Here is a 22,676-nt window from a genome sequence, read left to right on the forward strand (position 1 = left end):
TTCTCGGGTGTAAACTCAGGGTATGGCTGCGGCTGGTAAGGCTGATGAGGCGCTTGACTGAATCCACTTTGTTTAGGTGGTTGTTCTCGTCTGTTGTAAGTCTTTCTGCTATAATCCAGACTTGTATTTGCTTGAGGAGGGAGTACGCGAGCATCCGTTTGCACTCTTGGAGGGTTGGCAGATTGGTCTCCGAGCATGCGACCACTTGACTTCCCACTCTGGGATCCTGATTCAGCCTTGCAATGTTGCGTAGTATCAAAGTTGCTTATTGCTAGTGGAGTCAATGAAGACCTAGGTGCGTCATTGGACTGCTGGTCGGTGTACATGGTTGCTTGTGACTGTACGTACTCACGGGTGCGCTGGATTGCGCTATGGGAGGACGTCTGATTTTCTATGCCATCGTACTGAGCTTCGGCAGCCCTTGTGAAAACTTCTGCCTCGGCTAAGGCTGCTGCAGCGTTTTTCTGCTGTTTGAGTAAGTGTAAAGATGCTTCCACTTCTGCTTTCTTTTTGAGTGCTTCGGATTCACTTTTTGCTTTTTCTCTCATCAATTCAGCTTCTTGCTCTGCATAAGAAGCCATGGCGCAAGCTGCCTCTGCTTTTGCTCTTGCCTTAGTCGCTTTGTCGCTAGCCGATGACAGACTGGTGATGCTTGAATGTCTAGAACTAGTACGCTTAGATCTTGCTGAATCTGCGCTAGCTGAAGTCAGATTTGTTTGACTAGATGCTCTAGACAATGTTGTGCATCTAGACTTGATTCTTGGCAAGCTGTGTGTGTCATCCTCCTTATAGGAGCATTGAGGGTTAACTGTCAGAGTGTTGTTCTCTGTGTTCTGCATCTTGATTTAGCTGGCAGAGTGGATAATGATGAGGACTGGACACAGGCAGTATCAGTGTTGTAGTGAGTGAGAGAAATTAGTTTCACTTTAGCTTCACTCCACGTGGCTGAAAGGAGTTAATAGTTCTTTTACTGCTGAGGACGATTCAAAGCTGTTTAACTGCTTCTGACAACTTTTTAAAGCCTTTTTACTGTAATGCCTGGGCTGTGTGTGTTGCTTTAGGTACACAGCTTAACATCAAGTATAAACCAAGTCCCAATGAAAGACGCGCTGGTTGTTGAACTGATGCAATCTTTACTGAGATATAATGAACAGGAATGTGTACAATAGTATGATGATATGGGATGAGATGTGATGTGATTTGATATGATTTGGTAAAACCGTGAAACAAACATAGAAAACAAATGTAAGCATGGCTATTCAAGCAACATACATTATACATAGCTAATACAAAAGATAGGCCTAACATGTGCTTGCCTACTACACTGAAACACACATTATCTATCTGCAATGTCTAGCATCCCTCTACACAAGCTGAACTAGCAAAACCCCTTTACTCACAGGCTTTGGTGTTCGTCAGGTTTGCAAATTGTGATAGCTTTAAGATGTCTTGTGGATCTGGTCACTACAGTAGCTAGAGCTGGAATGAAACAGGAAATGTCCCAGCAAGCCTTAGACATACAGAGAAGACTAGGCATCAAGAAAATGGAGGGTCTTAAAGAAACAGACACTGCTGAGTGCCAAGCATGTAATATACATTGCAAAGGCAGCACAGGGCTAAAGGCTAGATTTGTTTTCTATTCTAATGTATGTTTATTCCTTCCCTTGATATTGTTTATATGTTTTTGTTACAATTGAATTGTGTCATACAGTATGTACACATAGGTTTTTGGAGCGGCAGAGTTTAGAGGCAGTCAAAGCTCCTCTCCTGAATGCAGAAGAATCTCGTTCAGAAGAAGAGCTTCGGGCATAAACAAAAAACACTAGGCGCGTTTAGCACTTCAGAATTTATTTATTTCAGTAGCCAGAATAAATTCATTTCTGGCCAATGAAATAAACACCCAAACACCAAACGCTGCTGAACTATTTTATACCAACCTCCATACCGGGCCTATTCTGGCACTTCTCTCCTACATGTACAAATCATCATTATTTTGCTAGCAGACACCCTAGGGAATAAAATGGCGGTCATTGCAACTTTTTATCTTGCGCGGTATTTGCGCAATAATTTTTCAAACTTCTTTTTTTTTGGAAAAAAAATGGTTTCATCAATTAAATTTTTTTAAAAAAACAGTAAAGTTAGCCCAATTTTTTTGTAAAATATGAAAGATGGTGTTACGCCAAATAGATACCCAACATGTCACGCTTGCGCACAACTTCGTTACTTAAAAATCTCCATAGGCAACGTTTTGAAAAAATGTACAGGTTACCAGTTTAGAGTTACACTGCGGTCTAGTGCTAAAATTGTTGCACACGCACTAACGCACGCATCGATACCTCACATATGTGGTTTGAACGACGTTTACATATGTGGGTGGGACTTGGGTGTGCGTTCGCTTCTGAGCGCAAGCTACCGGGGATGGGCGTTTTAATTTTTTTTTATTTATTGTTTACACTTTTTTTTTTACAGTTTTTTTTTTTTTTTATCACTTTTATTCCTATTACAAGGAATGTAAACATCCCTTGTAAAAGGAAAGGTGTGTGACGGGTCCTCTTTAGGCTGCATTCACACCTGAGCGTCGGTCGTTTGGTAGTTTTTTTCGGAATTTTTTTTCGGCGTTTTGTCGCACGTATTCATGCTTATTTGCGCATTTGCATACGTTTTTGTACTTCAAGGTTTTTTATTTTAGCCAATAGGAAAAATTATCATCTTTTCATCAATTGTTGCTATGTTGGTAGATTTTTTTTTAATCTTCTGCCTGGGTGAAATGTTCTATTGATTAAAGCGGCGAAACGCCCGTAGCAAACGCTCGTTGTCGCGCAAGTCGCTTGAATCGAGCGTTTCCATTACTTTCTATGGGAAATGGAAACGCTCAAATACGCCCAAACCGCCCGATACGCGCGACAAAAAAGGGTCCGGAACTTGTTTCAGCTTCAGGCGTTCGGCGTGGAGATGTGAACCATCTCCATAGAGAACAATGTTATTTTTCCCCTCCAGCGTATTGTAGCGTTGCGCTTCAGGCGACAAAACGCCTAGGTGTGAATGCAGCCTTAAGGAGAGATGCAGGGTCAATAAGACCCCACATCTCTCCTCCAGGCTTGAAAGCATGAGATCGTGACCGCTATGATCGTTCTTATGGTGCGCAGGATCGCCGCCGGGAACACAATAATATCTGAATGATGCCTCTAGGTGCAGGCATCATTCAGATATCACCGCACAAAGTACAGGACGTCATATGACGTCCACCTGGGATGGGAGATCCCCTTTGTGGACATCATATGTCTATGTGCGGTATTAAAGTGGTTAAAAAAATAAATAAAACCACACAGCTTAGGTGAATTTTTAAAACACAGAATTTTTCCTGTCAGGAGGAACAGCGTTTACAATAAACCAGTGTGCATGAGGTGTTTAGAGGCATATTTTAACCTTTTGAATTGCGTTTTTGAGAGCAGTTTTCTGGAAGAAAAAAAAAACGCTGAATGCTCCGACACTCTCCTCATCTCCTGTACAAAAACTCTATATTAGCATTTTTTTTAAGCCTAGTGTACATGGACCCTGAATTATTGCAATATATATATATATATATATATATATATATATATATATATATATATTTTTTTAGGCATAGGAACCTGGAAGTGATGAAGTTTAACCCTTATTACACAGAAGTTGGGGAAAAGGGAATAGCCGCTCCAGGTGGGAACCCAGACGAATATCCTCCGTTGCAGACAACTCAGGTGCAGGCAATGCACTTAGCAAAGCAGGAACAAAGATTGTCTCTGGACAGCCGCACTCTGAACAAATTGTAGCCTTTTATTAAAAGGACAGCATTACAAGTCACAGCAAAATTAAATAAAACCAGACTGCTGATGCGTTTCGCACTGAAACTGAGCTATGACTAAGCACTAGTTTCAGTGCGAAATGCGTCAGTAGTCAGGTTTCATTTTATTTTGCTGTGACTTGTAGTGCTGTCTTTCTTTCAATAAAAGGCTACCATTTGTTCAGAGAGCGGCTGTCCAGAGACAATCTTTGTTCCTGCTTTACACATAAATTGGAAAGGACTATCTCATCTTAGATACTTAAGCAGGCCATACAGTTTTAATCTGGGCCAGTTCAGCAGGAACCGGCCGAGATAAGAACCATTAATGGGCAGGCTGAATGTACCAAGTTGATCGATCAAATTGGGTACAACCAGTCTGCCGGATTCTCTTACGATTATCACTAGCGGCTGCTATAGAAATTTACACCAACCGGTCCTCATTTTGATAAAGTGGACAGTTTTATCAAACAAGCTGTAATTCTTTTCCTATTGAAAACAAACAGAGTTGGCTTTTAATAATAGAAAATGATGGTGCCACCAGTGAGTTCCATTAGGTAACTACAGAGCAACTTTAAGATGTGCAAATGTGATTACAGTAATTATTCATTGCCATAGAGATTAAGGATAGATAGGGGTTTAAAAATAATATATATATATACACACACACACAGGTGCATCTCAAAAAAATTGATCATATTAGATAGATTCATTACACACAGTGATATATGTCAAGCACCTCTTTCTTTTAATTTTGATGATTATGACTTACAGCTAGTAAAAACCCAGAATTCAGTATTGAATATTACGAGAAAGAAAGAAAGAAAGAAAGAAAGAAAGAAAGAAAGAAAGAAAGAAAGAAAGAAAGAAAGAAAATTAAATCAGCATCTCCATAAAGCTGGACAGCAGAGGGAAGCATGAAGTGCTCTAGAATTTCCTAGTAAAGGGCTGCGCTGATTCTGGACTTGATAAAACATGGTGGCCCAACTCCAGCAGATAACATAGCTCCCCAAATCATCACTGACTGTGGAAACTTCACACCAGACCTCATTTAACTTGGATTCTGTGCCTCTCCACTCTTCTTTGAGACCTTGATTTCCAAAATTTACTATAATCCAAAAAGAGGACTTGGGACCACTGAGCAACAGTCCAGTCCCTTTTCACTTTAGCCCAGGTAAGACCCTTCTAGCGTGGTCTCTGGTTCAGGAGTGGCTTGACACAAGGAATGAGACAGTTGTAGCCCATGTCCTGGATACGTCTGTGGTGGCTCTTGAAGAACTGACACCACCCATAGTCCACTCCTTGTGAATCTCCCCCAAACTCTTGAAAGGCCTTTGCTTTACAATCTCCTCAAGGCTGCAGTTATCCCTGTTGCTTGTGCACCTTTTTCTACCACACTTTTTCCTTCCACTCAACTTTCCATTAATATGCTTGGATACAGCACTCTGAACAGCTATCTTCTTTAGCAATAACCTTTGGTCACTTTCCCTCCTTGTGCAGGATATCAATGGCTGTCTTCTAGATAACTGTCAAGTCAGCAGTCTTCCCCATAATTGTGTAACCTACTGAACCAGACTGAAAGACCATTTAAAGGCTCAGGAAACATTTACAGGGGTTTTGCGTTAATTAGCTGATTAGCGTGTGACACCACGAGTCTACAACATTGAACTTTTTCACAACATTCAAATTTTCTGAGGTACAGACTTTATTTTCACTAGCTTTAAGCCATAATTATCACAATTAAAATAAAGAAATGTTTTAAATATATGTGTGTGTGTGTGTGTGTGTGTGTGTGTGTGTGTGTGCGCGCACACAATGAATCTATACAATATACAAGTTTCACTTTTTGAATTGAATTACCAAAATAAATTAACTTGATGATATTCAACTTTTTCGGAGATGCATCTGTAAAAGGTCTAGGTCAATATTCTGACTTATTGACAAACACGACCAAATGGCAATTTCACAGAAGGCACAGTCTATGTGCATACATATCAAAGCAATTTCAAAGTTCCAATTTAAGAACAATACATATGGAATAAGACAATGTGGAATATAGAACATACATCACATGGCTCAGAGTGAAGAAATTCAGGCAAGGAATGTACAGATCATTGTATAGAATTTACCAATGTATCAAGGGTAATGAACAGTACAGCATTTAGAATAATGTTGTGGACCACAAAAGTCCTGAGATTGTTCTTAAATAGGGAATGCATAGCAACATGTAAAGAATGGTATAGTGTAGGCAGGGGTGTCAAATCTAAATAAAATTTTAAGCTGCATCAGCATTATGGTTGCCCTCAAGGGGCCAGTTGTATCTGTAATACTAGATGTCCAGAGCACCCCACCCCCTCTTGCATCAGATTCCAAATTATCTTGCACTATCTGAAGTCAAAAGTCCCCCCACTCTCCTTTACATCACAGTGCATCCCCCTTACCTTGTTCTGCTGCTGGGAAGAAACTGGGGGGAGCAGTGGGAAACAGAAAGTGCAGGGTCTGGAGGGAGGACCAGAGGAGTGCTGTAGTCTGCTGAATGCTGAGACCAGGGGAGGCAGAGACAAGGGGGTGCTGTGACTGGAAAAAGAGATGCAGGACCTGTGGGAGTTCTTTAGGGCTGCAACTAACGATTATTTTCATAATCGATTAGTTGGCCGATTATTGTTTCGATTAATCGGATAATAGCCTGTAATCTGTTGGGCAGATTACAAAACACAAATTGCCACAAAAACACATTACATGCTTTTCTGCAGCTTCTCCATTGAAGTATATTGAAAAAAAAAAAATAGCGCAGTTTTGCGTTAAAAAGTCCTTGCCCTTTCCAATTATGCAGCAGCATAATCATGGATGTGAACGTGTCCCATAGGAAAACATGTAAATGAACTGTAGTGTGTTTCTGCGAAAAGCACCAAAAAACAGACTTGTGGCCTGAGATGTTTAGTAACATAATGGGGTTAAAAAAAACAAAATAAGTACAAAAAGAGCAAATAATCGCTACTGTAAGGGGTTCATTTTTTTTTTTTACTGTGGGACACAGTGAAAGTAATATTTACAGTAGCGATTTGCTTTTTTGTACTATAAAGCAATAAAAAGGTATTCAGCACTGAAAATGTTTACAAAAAATAAAATAAAAATAAAAATTGCAAGCCAGCTCTAAGGATAAATTCATAAAAAAAATCCCAAGCCAAATATACAATAAGTGAAGAAAAGTTCAATTGATTCTCAGCATGCAGTGCAGGTGAATACATGTGACCAGAGAAATATCCTCCACCGTGCATAGGTGTCTTCCTGCCCCACGCTGAAGAAGTCCCGCCCATAGGACGTAACACGTACGGGGAAGGAGCCACGTAGGACGTCATCCGCAATCACCGCTGCTTTGTTTACCTTCGTATGGATATGTTGCACGCCTTATCAGCTGGCACTCGCGCTTAGAGTGCCTTAGCATGTGAGTCGTTTTAAATGTGTTTTTTACCGTAATAAACTGTCAAAACGGAGAACTAGATTTCCTTTCTTCTGTTCCTCTATGGTGGAGTACCACTGCAGGATTTGAGGTCATTTGTGATTTACACTGAGTCATCAATCATCCCTTTGACGTGCTAAATCAGGATCCCTTGGTTGAGTTATATGCCTTGTGCCTTGTAAGGTCGAATATGTGAGGTGAGAGGCCATCTTATGCACGGTGGAGGATATTTCTCTGGTCACATATATTTACCTGCACTGCATGCTGAGAATCAATTAAACCTTTCTTCACTTACACATATGGACTCTTTTTCTGCTTATGGATTTGAGTTTTTTAATAATTTTTTTGTAATTTTATTTTTGCGCTGCACTGTTCTATTGTATATTTGTACTATAAAGGGCTAATTTTAGTTTAGGGTAGAGCTACTGTGTATACCTTATGCTACATGCTGGTTTCAATGCTCGTTTTGCAAGTGTACTTGCTTTTATTTCGTTAAACCGATTGTCTGTCAGTAATACACTATAGAGTGCTTATGTGTTTGATTTGAGAGCCATCCCACTTGAATATTTATCACTGGAGCTGGAGCCTGGGGATCTGTGGAGCTCTGACCAGAAGGGATTGGTGTTAACAGGAACGGATGGGTTGGATATGAGCATTCTGATCACAGGTTTTATCTAGCAGCATTTGGACATCTATAGGCTTATTTTAAGCCTCCTTGAGGTATGGGGCTTGAGGAAGCGATCTTTTTCTGCATGTCATTCACTGAGTGGGATTATTTGTGAAGCCGAGCACTGTTTGGAAACACCCATGCACTTTTGGAAGGATATTGTCGTTTGAAGCACCTTTACTGTGGCCGATTTTGCGGTGGACTAGTGTGTGACACTTTTATTTCAGAAACCTGTTTTTTTTTCACTTCTTTTTTCACCTGTGCATGTTATTGGACATTGTTCATTGTTAAGGAGTTTTTCTCCAGGACTATTTCACTTGAATTGCTATATTGCAGTATTTATTCTATTCACAATGCATTGCACATTGCACTTTAAGTAGATTCAGCACTTTATGCACTTTATTGTATATCATTATTACATATTATTAATTTTATTATTTAGAGTATCAGTTTTATCACTTTTTGTAGTGGTCACTATATATATTTGTTTTTATATCTCATCAGCATTGTGCTCTTGGTGACACATTTGTTTTACTTTTGGTTATTTTCAGAAAATTATCACTCCCATCACCCTCCACATTATCTTATTGATGCTGGGCGGTCTTTATCCCATCTGGAGTGGAACACATATAGACACACAGGAATTGGTGTATTTATTCATTATTAGTTGTAGCATTTGCACGATTACAGTTAATTGAATACACCTGGGCGGTTATTATTTGGAGTGGAACATATGTTAAATAAAGCGGGAGTTCACCCAAAAAAAATTTTTTAGCATGAGATTCATGCTCATTTTGTCAAGGGGAATCGGGTAGTTTTTTTAAAAATGAAGCAGTACTTACTGTTTTAAAGAGCGATCTTCTCCGCCGCTTCCGGGTATGGTCTTCGGGACTGGGCATTCCTATTTGATTGACAGTCTTCCGACAGGCTTCCGACGGTCGCATCTATCGCGTCACGAGTAGCCGAAAGAAGCCGAACGTCGGTGCGGCTCTATACGGCGCCTGCGCACTGACGTTCGGCTACTTTCGGAAAATTGTGACACGATAGATGTGACCATCGGAAGACTGTCAATCAAATAGGAACGCCCAGTCCCGCAGCCCATACCCGGAAGCGGCGGAGAAGATCGCTCTCTAAAACGGTAAGTACTGCTTCGTTTTTTTAAAAAACTACCCGATTCCCCTTGACAAAATGAGCATCAATCTAATGTTAAAAATTTACATTTCCGGGTGAACCTCCACTTTAACTTTAAGGAATTGTTATTACGTTTATATATTTATTTTAATTATTAGCAAGTGCCATTACACCCCCCTTATTTTATTCCTATATGGTATGTGCATCAAAAAACAGCTGAAGTCCTGGAAAAAATAACCATTCTATTTTAGGCATGCCACAGCTTAGGTAGGAAATGTTTGAACACAATGTGGACTTATAATTAATTCCATTATCATATATTTTGCATATCAGAGCAATCATATGTGCATTGTGTTAGTAAATCTGGCCTAATGGGTGTTTTAATTCTCAAAGAAAAAACTGGAACACTTGCCTATAACTGCCATTCCTTTTTCTTGTTTCACCTAAAATAACCCTAAACAGTTACTATAGGTGACTGCTAACGCTTTTACTTATGGTCAACTCCAAACCATGCTCCACGCCAACAATTTATATGTGCAGTGGGCATTGTGAGCAGGGTTTATGGATTTTTCTAACCTGCAGGGAAAGCTAATAAAAAAATAACACAATGTAGCAGATCGCAGACTAACATTCTCTAATGCTCTTCTTCACGGCCACCTGGATACTCTGTTACAAAGCTGTCTCCCTTCAGCATGGCTTGCTTCTGTTAGATCAGATATGACAGGCGCATTACTAGAGCGGTTACAGAGCATGGCTGCCTATTTCACAGCTTTTCAATTACCCTGGCATAAACAATGCAACTCCGACAATACGTTTCCGAAGGTTGGGTGCAAAAGTAATTAAAAATATACATATCCTCTGTAGGAATTTGAAAGCGTCATACATACAGAAAAGTATAGTTAGTGTACAGATGAAATGAAGAACCCCCATGTAAAAGTGTCTATTATGGTATGGGTATTAGGTTTTGTTTATGACATGATACTGTTACTGCTTCCCCCCCCCCCTTTTTTTTTAACCTAAGGGAAACATTTTCAGATTTTCTTTTTCATTTTGGGAAGGTCTCAATGAAAAAGGCTTCGTCTTCCAGTTCAGGCTGAGGACATATGAACCATTAGACAAGTCCCTCAAATTCAGAAAAGAAAACACTGAAAATGGTTTGATGCACAAAATGTTTCTTCTGCCCACAATATACCCTACAGAACAATTGTATTATTGGACTTCTGCTCCCACTCTATACATTTAAAGTGGAGGTTCACCCAAAACATCTATTTTTAACATTAGATTGAGGCCAATTGTGGGAAGCAGAATCGGGTGTTTTTTTTTTTAAATGAATGCAGTACTTACCGTTTTAGAGATAGATGTTCTCCGCGGCTTCCGGGTATGGTCTGCGGGACTGGTCGTTCCTATTTGATTGACAGCCTTCCGACGGTCGCATACAGCGCGTCACGAGTTCCCGAAAGTAGCCGAACGTCGGTGCGCAGGCGCTGTATAGAGCCGCACCGACGTTCGGCAACTTGTGACGCACTGTATGCGACCGTCGGAAGCCTGTCAATCAAATGTATGGGCTGCGGGACTGGGCGTTCCTATTTGATTGACAGCCTTCCGACGGTCGCATACTGCGCGTCACGAGTTCCCGAAAGTAGCCGAACGTCGGTGCGCAGGCGCCGTATAGAGCCGCACCGACGTTCGGCAACTCGTGACGCGCTGTATGCGACCGTCGGAAGGCTGTCAATCAAATAGGAACGCCCAGTCCCGCAGATCATACCCGGAAGCCACGGAGAACATCTCTCTCTAAAACGTAAACGTAAAGTACTGCATTGATTTAAAAAAAACACCAGATTCTGCTTCCCACAATTAGCCTCAATCTAATGTTAAAAAAAAAAATTCGGGTGAACCCCCGCTTTAAGTCTCAATGCTCTGTTCTTTATCTTGATGGGTTTGTTCCTAAAAATATTTTGTGAGTCCCGACAACTTTCCAGATTACTGTCAGTTTTGAACGTTGATGGTACCAAAAAAAAAACTGTTCCGATTCTCTTGACTTCCCAACGGGTATTATGAAAGGACTGAGATCATTTATTTAAACCCTGTGCCCTATTTTTTTTTTTTTTTTTAATGCTCTCTGCCTGCTAATGTATTTAAGATCTATGGACACGGAGTAACATTAGATTCCAGAGTCAGGGTTCCAGTCAAGATCGAAATTGAATTGTGCCCAGACAACGGTTGGGATGTAGGTCATCATTTGCTTCATGACAGACGTGGCTGCTCTAAGAGATAACAATGTGGACCTAGGACACAGGAAACTGTTTTCATTTATTTTATCTAATTAGATATCTTTTTCTAGGGAGTTTGCAGTCAAGAGAACATTTTTTTAAGATAAGGAATTATGAGACATGTTCTCTCTCATTTTTCATATCTGCCCTAATGTGCCAAAAGGTAAAAATCAGACCCAAATTCATATATGAAAAGGATTCTCAACTGGACGTCAAAAAAAAAATGGCCCAGGCAATATGGTCCTCGTGTGAAACCTCTCATTCCTTGTGCAGGACACAGTGTTGTAAGCATTCTTGAGAATACTCACATCGTAAGAGACCTTAAGAATTTTTGTAGTAGATTACTGCACCTTCTACCCTGATTGTTCTTTAAGGCTGGGTTCACACTAGTGCGAATTGAATGCAGGTTTTCTCTGCATCCAATTCGCATGACAGGAGATTGTGACCGGCTCTCAATAGAGTCGGTTCACACATCGCGGTGATTGCTGCGAAGCGAATTGCACAAGAGTCCCGTGTGTCTTCTGGTTCCTTTTCGGTCCGAATTCAGACAAAAGTTCGGGCCTGATTCCTCCCTGAAACAGAACAGGGACACACCAGTGTAAGCCACATTTAACAGTTTCCTATGGATCTAGTTCACATCTGTGCATTTTAACCACTTAACCCCCGGACCATATTGCTGGTCAAAGACCAGAGCACTTTTTGCGATTCGGCACTGCGTCGCTTTAACTGACAATTGCGCGGTCGTGCGACGTGGCTCCCAAACAAAATTGGCGTCCTTTTTTCCCACACAAATAGAGCTTTCTTTTGGTGGTATTTGATCACCTCTGCGGTTTTTAGTTTTTGCGCTATAAACAAAAATAGAGCGAACATTTTGAAAAAAATAAATAATATTTTTTACTTTTTGCTATAATAAATATCCCCTAAAAATATATAAAAAAAAAAATCCTCAGTTTAGGCCGATACGTATTCTTCTACAGATTTTTCTAAAAAATAAAAATAAACGTTTATTGATTGGTTTGCGCAAAAGTTATAGCGTTTACAAAATAGGGGGTAGTTTTATGCCATTTTTATTAATATTTTTTTTTTACTAGTAATGGCGGCGATCAGTGATTTTTTTTTCGGTACTGCGACATTATGGCTGACACTTTGGACACATTTTTGGGACCATTGGCATTTTTATAGCGATCAGTGCTATAAAAATGCATGAATTACTATAAAATGTCACTGGCAGTAAGGGGGATAACCACTAAGGGGCGGGGAAGGGTTTAAGTATGTTCCCTGGGTGTGTTCTAACTGTAGGGGGGGGGGTGAACTCTCTAGGGGAAATGACTGATCGCTGTTCATACATTGTATGAACAAACGGTCAGGCATTTCTCCCCTGACAGGACTGGGAGCTGTGTGTTTACACACACAGCTCCCGGTCCCTGTTCTGTAACGAGCAATCGCGGGCGCCCGCCGGGCACGCGAACGGGAGTCAGGGACGAGCGGGGGGCGCGCGCGCCCCTAGTGGCCGCTTCAGGGAGCGACGTATAGCTACGTGCTCTCGCGCAGGGGAGCCGACCTGCCACCGTAAAACGACGGCGGCTGGTCGGCAACCAGTTAAGGCGGTGCATTTTTGGGAAGCATCAGGGACTTTTTTCCCCCCCACAACAAATTGCGTTTTGCTTGTAATAGACTTCAATGGACCCACACCAAAAACGCTAATATTTTTTGGCTAATCTGAAAAATATATAACAATTATGTTTGTGGAGGGCACCTTTGATGCAACTTTACACTCTCTGGCACTCAAGTAGAATAAAAGTAGAACCTTTATGTGTCCAAAGTCACAAGTTGGGGTTAAATGCTTGGGATGGGGTTAGGGTGAGCGGTAATGGTTAGGGTTAGAATGCTAACACTAACCATTACCCCTAACCATTACCGCTAACCCTAATATTTAACCCTAAAATGTATCCCTAACCCCAACATTTAGCCCTTAACCCCAGCCCTAACATATGACTTTAATGTTTGAGGGCCAGAGTCACATTCCATGAACAGAAAGGTCATACCTTCCTATTAGTCAAAAAATAAACTGTAAAACGCATTAAAAACCTGTGTTAGAAAACGCAAAACATGCCAGAAAACCACAACTTGCATAGATGTGAATCTACACTTAAGGGTTTAAGAATGATAATGCCTTTACCCAAGTTCCTTTTAAAAGCCAATTTTCTCTTGGGGTACGAAAAACTAAAACTTTCTAGATGACTGCTCGACTGCTAATAGTCGTCATTAAAGATCAGGGCTTGACAAATTTGCTTGGAATCTAGGAGCCAGCTAAAAAAGTTAGGAGCCAGGTTTTTTTTTTTTTTTTTTTTTTAACGACAAAATTGATGACACAGTGGTGACAATTGATGGCACAGTGGCTGCGTTTGATGGCATGGCACAGTGACTGCATTTGATGGGATGGCACAGTGGTGACAATTGATGGCACAGTGGCTGCGTTAGATGGCATGGCACAGTAGTGACAATTGATGGGCACAGTGGCTGCAAAGTGAACAATATCAATATGCCTGTGCTGTGCCTTAACTCAGTGTTGCTAGTGTGAACCATAAGTGCAAAAATCCTATATAGTTATGGTTTTAAAAGTATTGTCTTTTTTGCTTCTTACCCTTAACCTTGCTGTTTGCGCTCTGTGAGATCATGTGCAGCCTCCGGCCAGCTCCTTTCCTGTGACTCCCCGTGGCACGCCCCCTCAGAGAAATTCCCCGATCCCCGGGGGGAGAGGCGGCCGGAGGCGGAGCGCCCGCAGCCTCTGCTTGTATCATCCCCGACATAGTACAGCCGATGGCGGCTACATGACAGTTATCCATACCGCCTGGCCGGCAGGCAGCTCGCCACACTCCAGCCGCCTCGATGCATAGGCTGCAGAGCCGCGGCCTCAGTTAGCGGCACGACCCGATCGTGGGTGTGGGGGGATGCGCGGCGATGCTCTCAGGATACCCCAGCTCTGCTGCCATGGGCGCCAGGTCGATAATTCTAGGCGCAACGGAGACCTGGCGCCCGGAATTTGTCGAATACTGTTAAAGATCATTTGTAAATCCTTGGAGGCATAGTGGGGAGAGGGGGTAAATGAGGAACTACCCCATTCCAGGCAAGTGGAAATAGGGGGTGTGGTTGCCACTCTTAAGGCCCATACACACGATCTGACTTTTTGACAACAAACTTCAAAATGAGCAGGTTTTCAAAAAAAATCCGACCGTGTGTACGCTCCATCGGACAAACTTTTTTCGTTTTCATCGGACAAAAGTTCGCTCTGCAAAACGGACAAAGTCCTACGGAGCAAAGTCCTATCGTGTGTACAGAAGTCTATCGGACTTTAGTCCAAAGTACAAGCACGCATGCTCAGAACCAATGTTAAAATCAACCAACAATAGCAGAAGTTGACCAAAGGGTGGCGGTAAGGAGCTGAAAAAACACGTGATTTTGGGAAAGATTGTTGAAAAAGTCCTGCCGTGTGTATGCATACCAAGTTCACGGCCAATGCCCTTCAAACAAAAATCCACGGAAAAGTTTGTTTGAAGTCCGACCGTGTGTATGAGGCTTTAGATGCTCTAACCCCTACAGAGCTTACAACAAATGTGCATTTGTTTTTTGCATTCTTTTTAAGTTTTTCAAGATAACTGTACAGAAGAATACAAATACAGAAATAACATTTCCATCAATGAGGATTTGTAACAAATGTTAATAATAGGGTGTAGAGTAGTAGGAGAGAGCAGACAGGTGAGCTCCTCCGTCTGCTGCTTCTCATTCTACTGTCCAATAGAGCTGTACGATCAATCGTCAAGAATCGTTATCCCAATTTTTTCCCCTTTGCGATCGGATTTCCCGATCTTTTGTATGCAGAGAATTCTCTCTGCTCTCAGCCGGAAAAAAAATGTGGGCAGTCTGCCATGTATCAGTGCGATATAAATAGAATAACTAAAGCGCTGATAGCATTAATAAATAAATGGATGAATAAATCATGGATAATCAAATGATAAAAGCTGCAACTACAATATATGTGCACTTATGTGAGTGATAAAAAGGATATACTGTATTTATTGGCGTATAACACTCACTTTTTTACCCTGAAAATGGAGGGTAAAGAGTGCCTGCGTGTTATACGCAGGGGGCTGTGGAAAGGCTCACAGAGAGATCATAAAATCTTCTTTTTTTGGGGGGGGGGGGGATTTACAAGCACCTAAAAGCCAAGGTCAGCTCCGCCCGCACAGCTGCGAGTTCTTTCACAAGAATCTGTGAATGAGAAAACTGCAAGTCCCATCTGCCACTGCCAAAGAGGGTATGTGGGAGCCAGAGAACTGAACGAATGATCCACTGATGGGGGCTCCATTGCTTTCCAGGCTCTCATGCAAAAAAATATTAAATTAAAGTGGTTGTAAACCATTACATATACCCAGTGAAGTGACTGGCCTCGGTGATACCCAGAGGTGAAAAAAATCTTCCTACATAGTTTGTACCTGCAGCTATTTGCCCTGTAAATCCTTTCAAAACTCAGATGAAAAGGATTTTTCATAGATTCACAAAGCAGGGCGCAGGAAAGCTGCAGTTACACACTGTACATGAGCTCTGAGAGCTGATTGGAGGGAAGGGACATACCTCTCTTCACACAGAGCTGTCGCTGTCAATCACAAGTTGTGTGCTGGAGATCCCTCCCGTCACCTTTTTCTCTTGTTGTCAGGAAAACTTGTCAAAAGTGAATCATGCAGATAGAGGAAGGAAGAAGCAGACAGAAACTGCACTTGGTGCTTTGGAGAGAGGCAAAGAAATAGTCAGTGGAAAGTAGAGCTGCACAATCAATGGTTAAGAATCGAGATCGCAATTCTTTCCCGCTTGCCATCTTAACAAAGCATTTTCCGATTCTATGCAGTTCTCTGCTCAAGCTGACAGCTGTCAAAAAAAAAAAAAAAAAAACACAGGCAATCTGCCAAGTTTCAAAACATTCCTCAACCACTGAGCCAACTATAAACATTGTAACGTTTTGTTCTTTAGATCAAACGGAATGAACTTTGGTCTGTAAATGAAGGACGTTTAACCACTTAAAGCGGTTGTTTAGCCGCAATATATATTTATTTAATTTACACCTGAAAGGCAAAAGGCATAATGAGCTAGTATGCACCTGGTCCACGCCAAGCGAGATATCATCTTGTCACAGCGTGTCTTCTAGGTATCGCCGCTCCAACGCTGGGATTGACTAGAGCGGCGATGTCGTCACTCCTGCGCATGCGAGCGGGAGACTTCATTCCAGGAAGGTCTGGCGGCTGCCGGGCCTTTAGCCGAGGATCCCCGCTGCGCATGCGCCGCTGCAATCAGCGGCGCATTGCGAGGGGAATATCTCCTAAACCGTACAGGTTTAGGAGATATTCTTTATACCTACAGGTAAGCTTTATTATAGGCTTACCTGTAGGTAAAGGTGTTAGTAAAGAGTTTACTACCACTTTAAAGACTAAACCTTTTTATGACACGTGTTGGTTTTAAGTTAAAATCATAGGGCCAGATTCACGTAGGTTGAGCGGCGGCGTAACGTATCGTAGATACGTTACACCGCCGCAAGTTTTCATCGCAAGTGCCTGATTCACCAAGCACTTGCGATGAAAACCTACGCCGGCGGCCTCCGGCGCAAGGCAGGCCAATTCAAATGGGCGTGTGCCATTTAAATTAGGCTGCGCAGGCTCAGTTTCCCAATTCCCGTCGTGCTTTGTGCGCCGTGACGTCATTTTTTTCGAACGGCGACGCGCGTAGCGTAATTCCGTATTCCCGGACGGCTTACGCAAACGACGTTCATTTTTAAATTTCGACGCGGGAACGACGGCCATACTTTAGACAGCAATACGTTTGCTGACTAAAGTTAGGGCACCCAAAACGACGACTAACTTTGCGACGGGAAACTAGACTAGCGGCGACGTAGCGAACGCGAAAATCAGTCGTGGATCGCCGTAACTCCTAATTTGCATACCCGACGCTGGTTTACGACGCAAACTCCCCCCAGCGGCGGCCGCAGTACTACATCCTAAGATCCGACAGTGTAAAACAATTACACCTGTCGGATCTTATGGATATCTATGCATAACTGATTCTATGAATCAGTCGCATAGATAGAAACAGAGATACAACAGCGTATCAGGAGATACGCCGTCGTATCCCTTTTGTGAACCTGGCCCATAATTTTTTGCTAGAAAATTACTTAGAACTCCAAATATTATATATACACATATACATATACACACACATACATACATACACACACACACACACACACGTATCAGAGACCCTAGAAAATAAAATGGTGGTTGTTGCAATATTTTATGTCACACTGTATTTGCGCAGCAGTCTTTCAAATGCAATTTTTTTTTTGGGGGGGGAACACACTTTAATTAATAAAGAAATAAATAAACAGTAAAGCTAGCCCAATTTTTTTGTATAATGTGAAAGATGTTACGTCGCGAGAATCGTGATCTTTAGTCTAAGCAAAAAAATTGAGATTCTCCTTTTTCCCATAATCGTGCAGCTCTGGAAATAAGGGCTTTTGTCAGATTTGAAGTCTGAGGTTTATAACCACATTAATTAATAAGTGTGCATTGGTGCAGGATTTTTTTTTTCTGCAAAAGATCAAATTAACCTTCAAACTCAAGCTGAGAAAATCGAGTATCCTGCCATGGCAATTGTTGACAGATGGAAAGGCACTACAGCATACACCTGTACGAGGACCATGTTTGCCCACATTGGGATGCACAGGTGCTCTGTGCATCCTGTCCCATTAAAGTGTTACTAAACCCAGGACCCTGCATTCACAATATCTGGTCGTACACAGAACATGGAAATGCATTTCTTTTAGTAAATATAAACTGCTAAATACCTTTTCTCATCAGCATTGTATAGCAGTCTTGAGACTTCTATCAGTGTCTGGTTAAAGCTGGTAGGAGGAGTTTTCATTCTCATTCTGATTGTCCTCTGAGGCTGCAGTACCCCGGACCCTCTGTCTGAACAGTGCTGATTGGCCCTGTGCTGATCACATGCACTCTCCCAAGAAAACAAAAACTCTAGCAATACACACCAAACTGAACATGTGCAGAGTGACCCCCAAGGCTCTGTTCTAGCAGGAGATGGTTTGGGGACCATGAAAGAAGGGAAGGATCAGAGAAGACAGGATCACACAGCTATTTTACACAATGCAGAGGATGAACCCCTTAGGTTCCACAGTGAGATTACTAGAACTACAGACTGATTTACAGTGGGTTTAGTAACACGTTACTGTCAATTTGGACATAGATGCTACCAAATTGACAGATGTGTGGGTGCATGGCCCCGAATGCCCACCGTCTGTGTTTGGGGCCACGCATGGTTATCAAACTGGGAGCTGCGGCTGTTGCATCCCAATTGACATGAATGGGACAGGATGCATAAAAATGAATGACACAGCCCACCTGTAAATTTGGGCATACACTATATAATCTGATTGCACAATCTTCTTTGGATCCAACAACAACTATGTGATGTAAGGGTCTGCATGATTGCATATTAAAGGTTGGTCCTTATATAACAACATAGTTTTAGTACAATCAGATTGTAGTGTGTATGGCCAATCCCTCCGTTTGCACCACAATAATAAGCCCCGTGCAGGAATATATAAGGATGCAAGAGGGGGGCAGAGGGATTTGTTCCCAAAAGAATAGCAGTTCCTCCCTCCACATGAGGTTTGGGAGGTAGGGAATTGCAATCATTGCACCCCATTACTAAGGGAATCATACCATCCAGAGAATGTTACCTTCCCTCCTGGCCGCACACATGACTCCCGCTCAGGATTTACATCTCACACAGCCGATAACTCCTCTCTAATTCTCCCCGATCACCAACAACAACAACACGCCGAACCAGGGAAGTGACACAAGTCACTTTCTACAGCCCCACCCATCTACCAAATCTAACCAATACACACGCGATTATTCCTGGAACCCACCAATCAGTGAAATGGCCATAACCTAACCACTCGCCGCCGGCCCAGCCCACTCTCCAAATAGACACGCCTAAAAAAGCTCCTTCAACACACCGCCTCCGCCGCGCATGTGCGGCAAGCCGGACGGCTGACGCATGCGCAGACGCTGCAACCCTTTGAAGCTCCGAGAGCGCTTTAGTAAGGTGCTGTGGAGAGCGGCTACAGGGGAAGGTACAGGGAATGTCTAATGCTCTCTGCACACCGTGCACTGATACACATGTCTGTGTGTGCACCGAGGAGGGAAACTTTACAGCATTGACACTTACAAACTCACATCAAGTCTTCGTTCTGCCAGTTGTAATGCAATAAATGAATACTGCATTAGAATGACAGCCCTCCTAAGAAAGGTGAGTCCAGCATACAACTTCTACATGGTAACTTCTATTCATTTAGTTGTTTTACGGTGGAATGGCATGACCAGTTTAACTTGGCTTGTAATGAAAATCACCCTTGAGAGTCCGCACAGGGTGAGGGGATGGGATCTACTGGGGGTGATGGAGAGATACAGTAGAGTGGAGGTGATGAGAAGACCTATTGGAGGTGATGGTGGGATCTATTGAAGGCGATGAGAGCATCTGTTGGAGGCAATGGTGAGATATTTTGGAGGTGATGAGAAGATCTGTTGGTGGTGGTGAGGGTTGTTGGAGGTGATGAGATCTATTGTAGTTGGTGAGGGTTGTTGAAGGTGGTGGTGGTGGTGGTGAGAAGATCTATTGGAGGTGGTGGTGAGGGGTGGTGGTGGTGGTGAGAAGATCTATTGGTGGTGGTGGTGAGGGTTGTTGGAGGTGATGAGATCTATTGTAGTTGGTGAGGGTTGTTGGTGGTGGTGGTGAGAAGATCTATTGGAGGTGGTGGTGAGGGTTGGTGGTGGTGGTGGTGGTGGTTGGTGGTGGTGGTGGTGGTGGTGGTGAGATCTATTGAAGGTGGTGGTGGTGGTGAGATCTATTGAAGGTGGTGGTGGTGAGGGGTGGTGGAGGTGGTGGTGAGAAGATCTATTGGAGGTGGTGAGAAGATCTATTGGTGGTGAGAAGATCTATTGGAGGTGGTGGTGAGGGTTGTTGGAGGTGGTAAGAAGCTCTATTGGAGGTGGTGGTGAGGGTGGTTGTTGGTGGTGGTGGTGAGAAGCTCTATTGGAAGTGGTGGTGAGGGTTGTGGTGGTGGTGGTGGTGAGAAGCTCTATTGGAGGTGGTGGTGAGGGTTTTTCGGAGGTGGTGGTGAGGGTTGTTGGAAGTGGTGGTGAGAAGATCTATTGGAGGTGGTGGTGAGGGTTGTTGGAGGTGGTGGTGAGGGTTGTTGGAGGTGGTGGTAAGATCTATTGCAGGTGGTGGTGAAAAGATCTATTGCAGGTGGTGGTGAGAAGATCTATTGCAGGTGGTGGTGAGGGTTATTGGAGGTGATGAGATCTATTGCAGGTGGTGGTGAGGGTTATTGGAGGTGATGAGATCTATTGCAGGTGGTGGTGAGGGTTATTGGAGGTGATGAGATCTATTGCAGGTGGTGGTGAGGGTTATTGGCGGTAATGAGAAGATTTATTGCAGGTGATCTACTAGAGGAAATCTATTGGAGGTGAATGGTGCTGGGTAAATGTGCCCATGGGCCCATGGGCTGTGTGCTCCTCCAGTATCACATTTTCTTTCTGGCCATGCATGCATTTCCAAATCCACAAGCAACTTATACTATTGTATACTGTGGAGTGTGAGGTGGTTTGTGTTTGCTGCATTTTCTATTTCGCTAGATAATGACATTGAAAACCCCATCATGTTCATTGTGAGCTATGAGAAAATGGGAGCAGTGGATGGGGAACATGTTCCATAGCATGGTGGGGCTTGCTGTGTGTCCTGATTACATTGCTCTCTTCTGATCTAGTTCTATACATAAGGAGGCGATGTATAGATATCATGGATGTGTACACTGGGGTAATCCTTAGCCATAAAGAGCAGTGACAGTATATCCAGCTGTACATGTATATCCAGCTGTCACCTTCTGAGTGCTGTGTAAGAGAATCTGTATGACAGCAGGAAGGTGAATGGTATTCTCTTATCACTGGTCACTACTAGTACCCTATACAATACACTCCAGGATTTCTTATGTTCTAGAAAGTAACAGTTATTTTCAGTCCAATCAGATACAATCAAGTGGCTAAAAATAAAGCTCTTTTTATCCTTCTTAAACAGTCTAATGGTATTAAACTGCATGTAAACCCTAACGGTATGGCATGCAGTTTGTTAAAGCAATGTTTTTCATTAAAAAAACAACTTAAAAATAAAATACCTGTGTTTTTTTTTTTTTTTTTTTTTTGCATTTTTATTTTTATTTTTTTCTACTTTTTTGTTGCTGATCTCCTGTAGCCACTTCCTCTACATGCATGCATTCCCATGATGGAAACGGGTAACTTTTCAGGTTGCCTTTCCTGATGGCGACCATGCCTGATGTAGTGATGATGATGATGTAATGAGGCAATGACGTAGCAGTGGGGTTAGTATGTGATTGCAAGCAGGGTTGGGAGACAGGGACATAGCATGGTCATATTGTTATTGTTTGTTGTTGTTTAGTGTCAATAGGTTATGCAGCGCTTTACAATATAAAAGGGAGAAAGTATAGTGATACAATAAAATGCAAGAGTGTTAAGAGGGTCCTGCTCATAAGAGCTTACACTCTATTGGGGTATAAAGAGTGCCTGAAGAAGTGACTTCAAGGCAGAATCGCCGAGTATTATTATAATAAAAGTTATATAAAATAACAAAAACATGACTTGGTTAAATGAAATCACATTGGCATGCTCATGGGATATTTTAGTGATCGGGTTTATAACTGATTGCCCAGTAGATGCGGAAAAGCTGCCTTTGATCAATGTTGATTATTCAGGGACGGTCCCAAGTGTATCAATACACTATGCAATCTCTGTACGATGTGTAGACTTGCCAAAGCTATGTAATATGGGTGCATGTTAAAATAATTACTTGATTGCATTTGTATCAATACTACATGGTTGATGTGTAACCAAAGGAGATCAGATTGTATGGTGACCTAGTGGGAATAGCTGGGGTCGCTTCCCTGTTAACGCTTCCAGCGTAGTGTAGGGAGTGTGATAGTAGAAGCGATCTGGGGGGTGCTCCTGGTCTGGGGGGTGCTCCTGGTCTGGGATGGAATGAATGAGTCCTAAAGCTTCTCCAGCTGTCCGCTGTCTGCAGGCAGCGCTGCTGTCCGTGGTGCTGAATCGGATCCCCCAGTGCGCGGCCGGGGAGAGGCAGGAGAGTCAGTGACAGTGAATGGATAGCGAATGACTCACTTCCACAGAGAGCAGC

At 42.6% G+C, this 22,676-nt stretch overlaps 1 protein-coding gene across 2 annotated transcripts in view; it reads right to left on the reverse strand.

Moving 5' to 3' along the window:
• Positions 1 to 19,298, reverse strand: part of ERICH1 (glutamate rich 1) — a 135,854-nt gene extending 116,556 nt beyond the window's left edge. For both annotated transcript variants that reach the window (XM_040349802.1, XM_040349801.1), the window contains exon 1: positions 19,144 to 19,298. In XM_040349802.1, coding sequence (XP_040205736.1) covers positions 19,144 to 19,165 — 22 coding nt within the window. In that variant the 5' untranslated portion in view covers positions 19,166 to 19,298. The remainder of the gene's footprint in view (positions 1 to 19,143) is intronic.
• Positions 19,299 to 22,676: the final 3,378 nt, after the last annotated feature.

This window comes from Rana temporaria, chromosome 4, assembly GCF_905171775.1.
Source record: "Rana temporaria chromosome 4, aRanTem1.1, whole genome shotgun sequence".
NCBI lineage: Eukaryota > Metazoa > Chordata > Amphibia > Anura > Ranidae > Rana > Rana temporaria.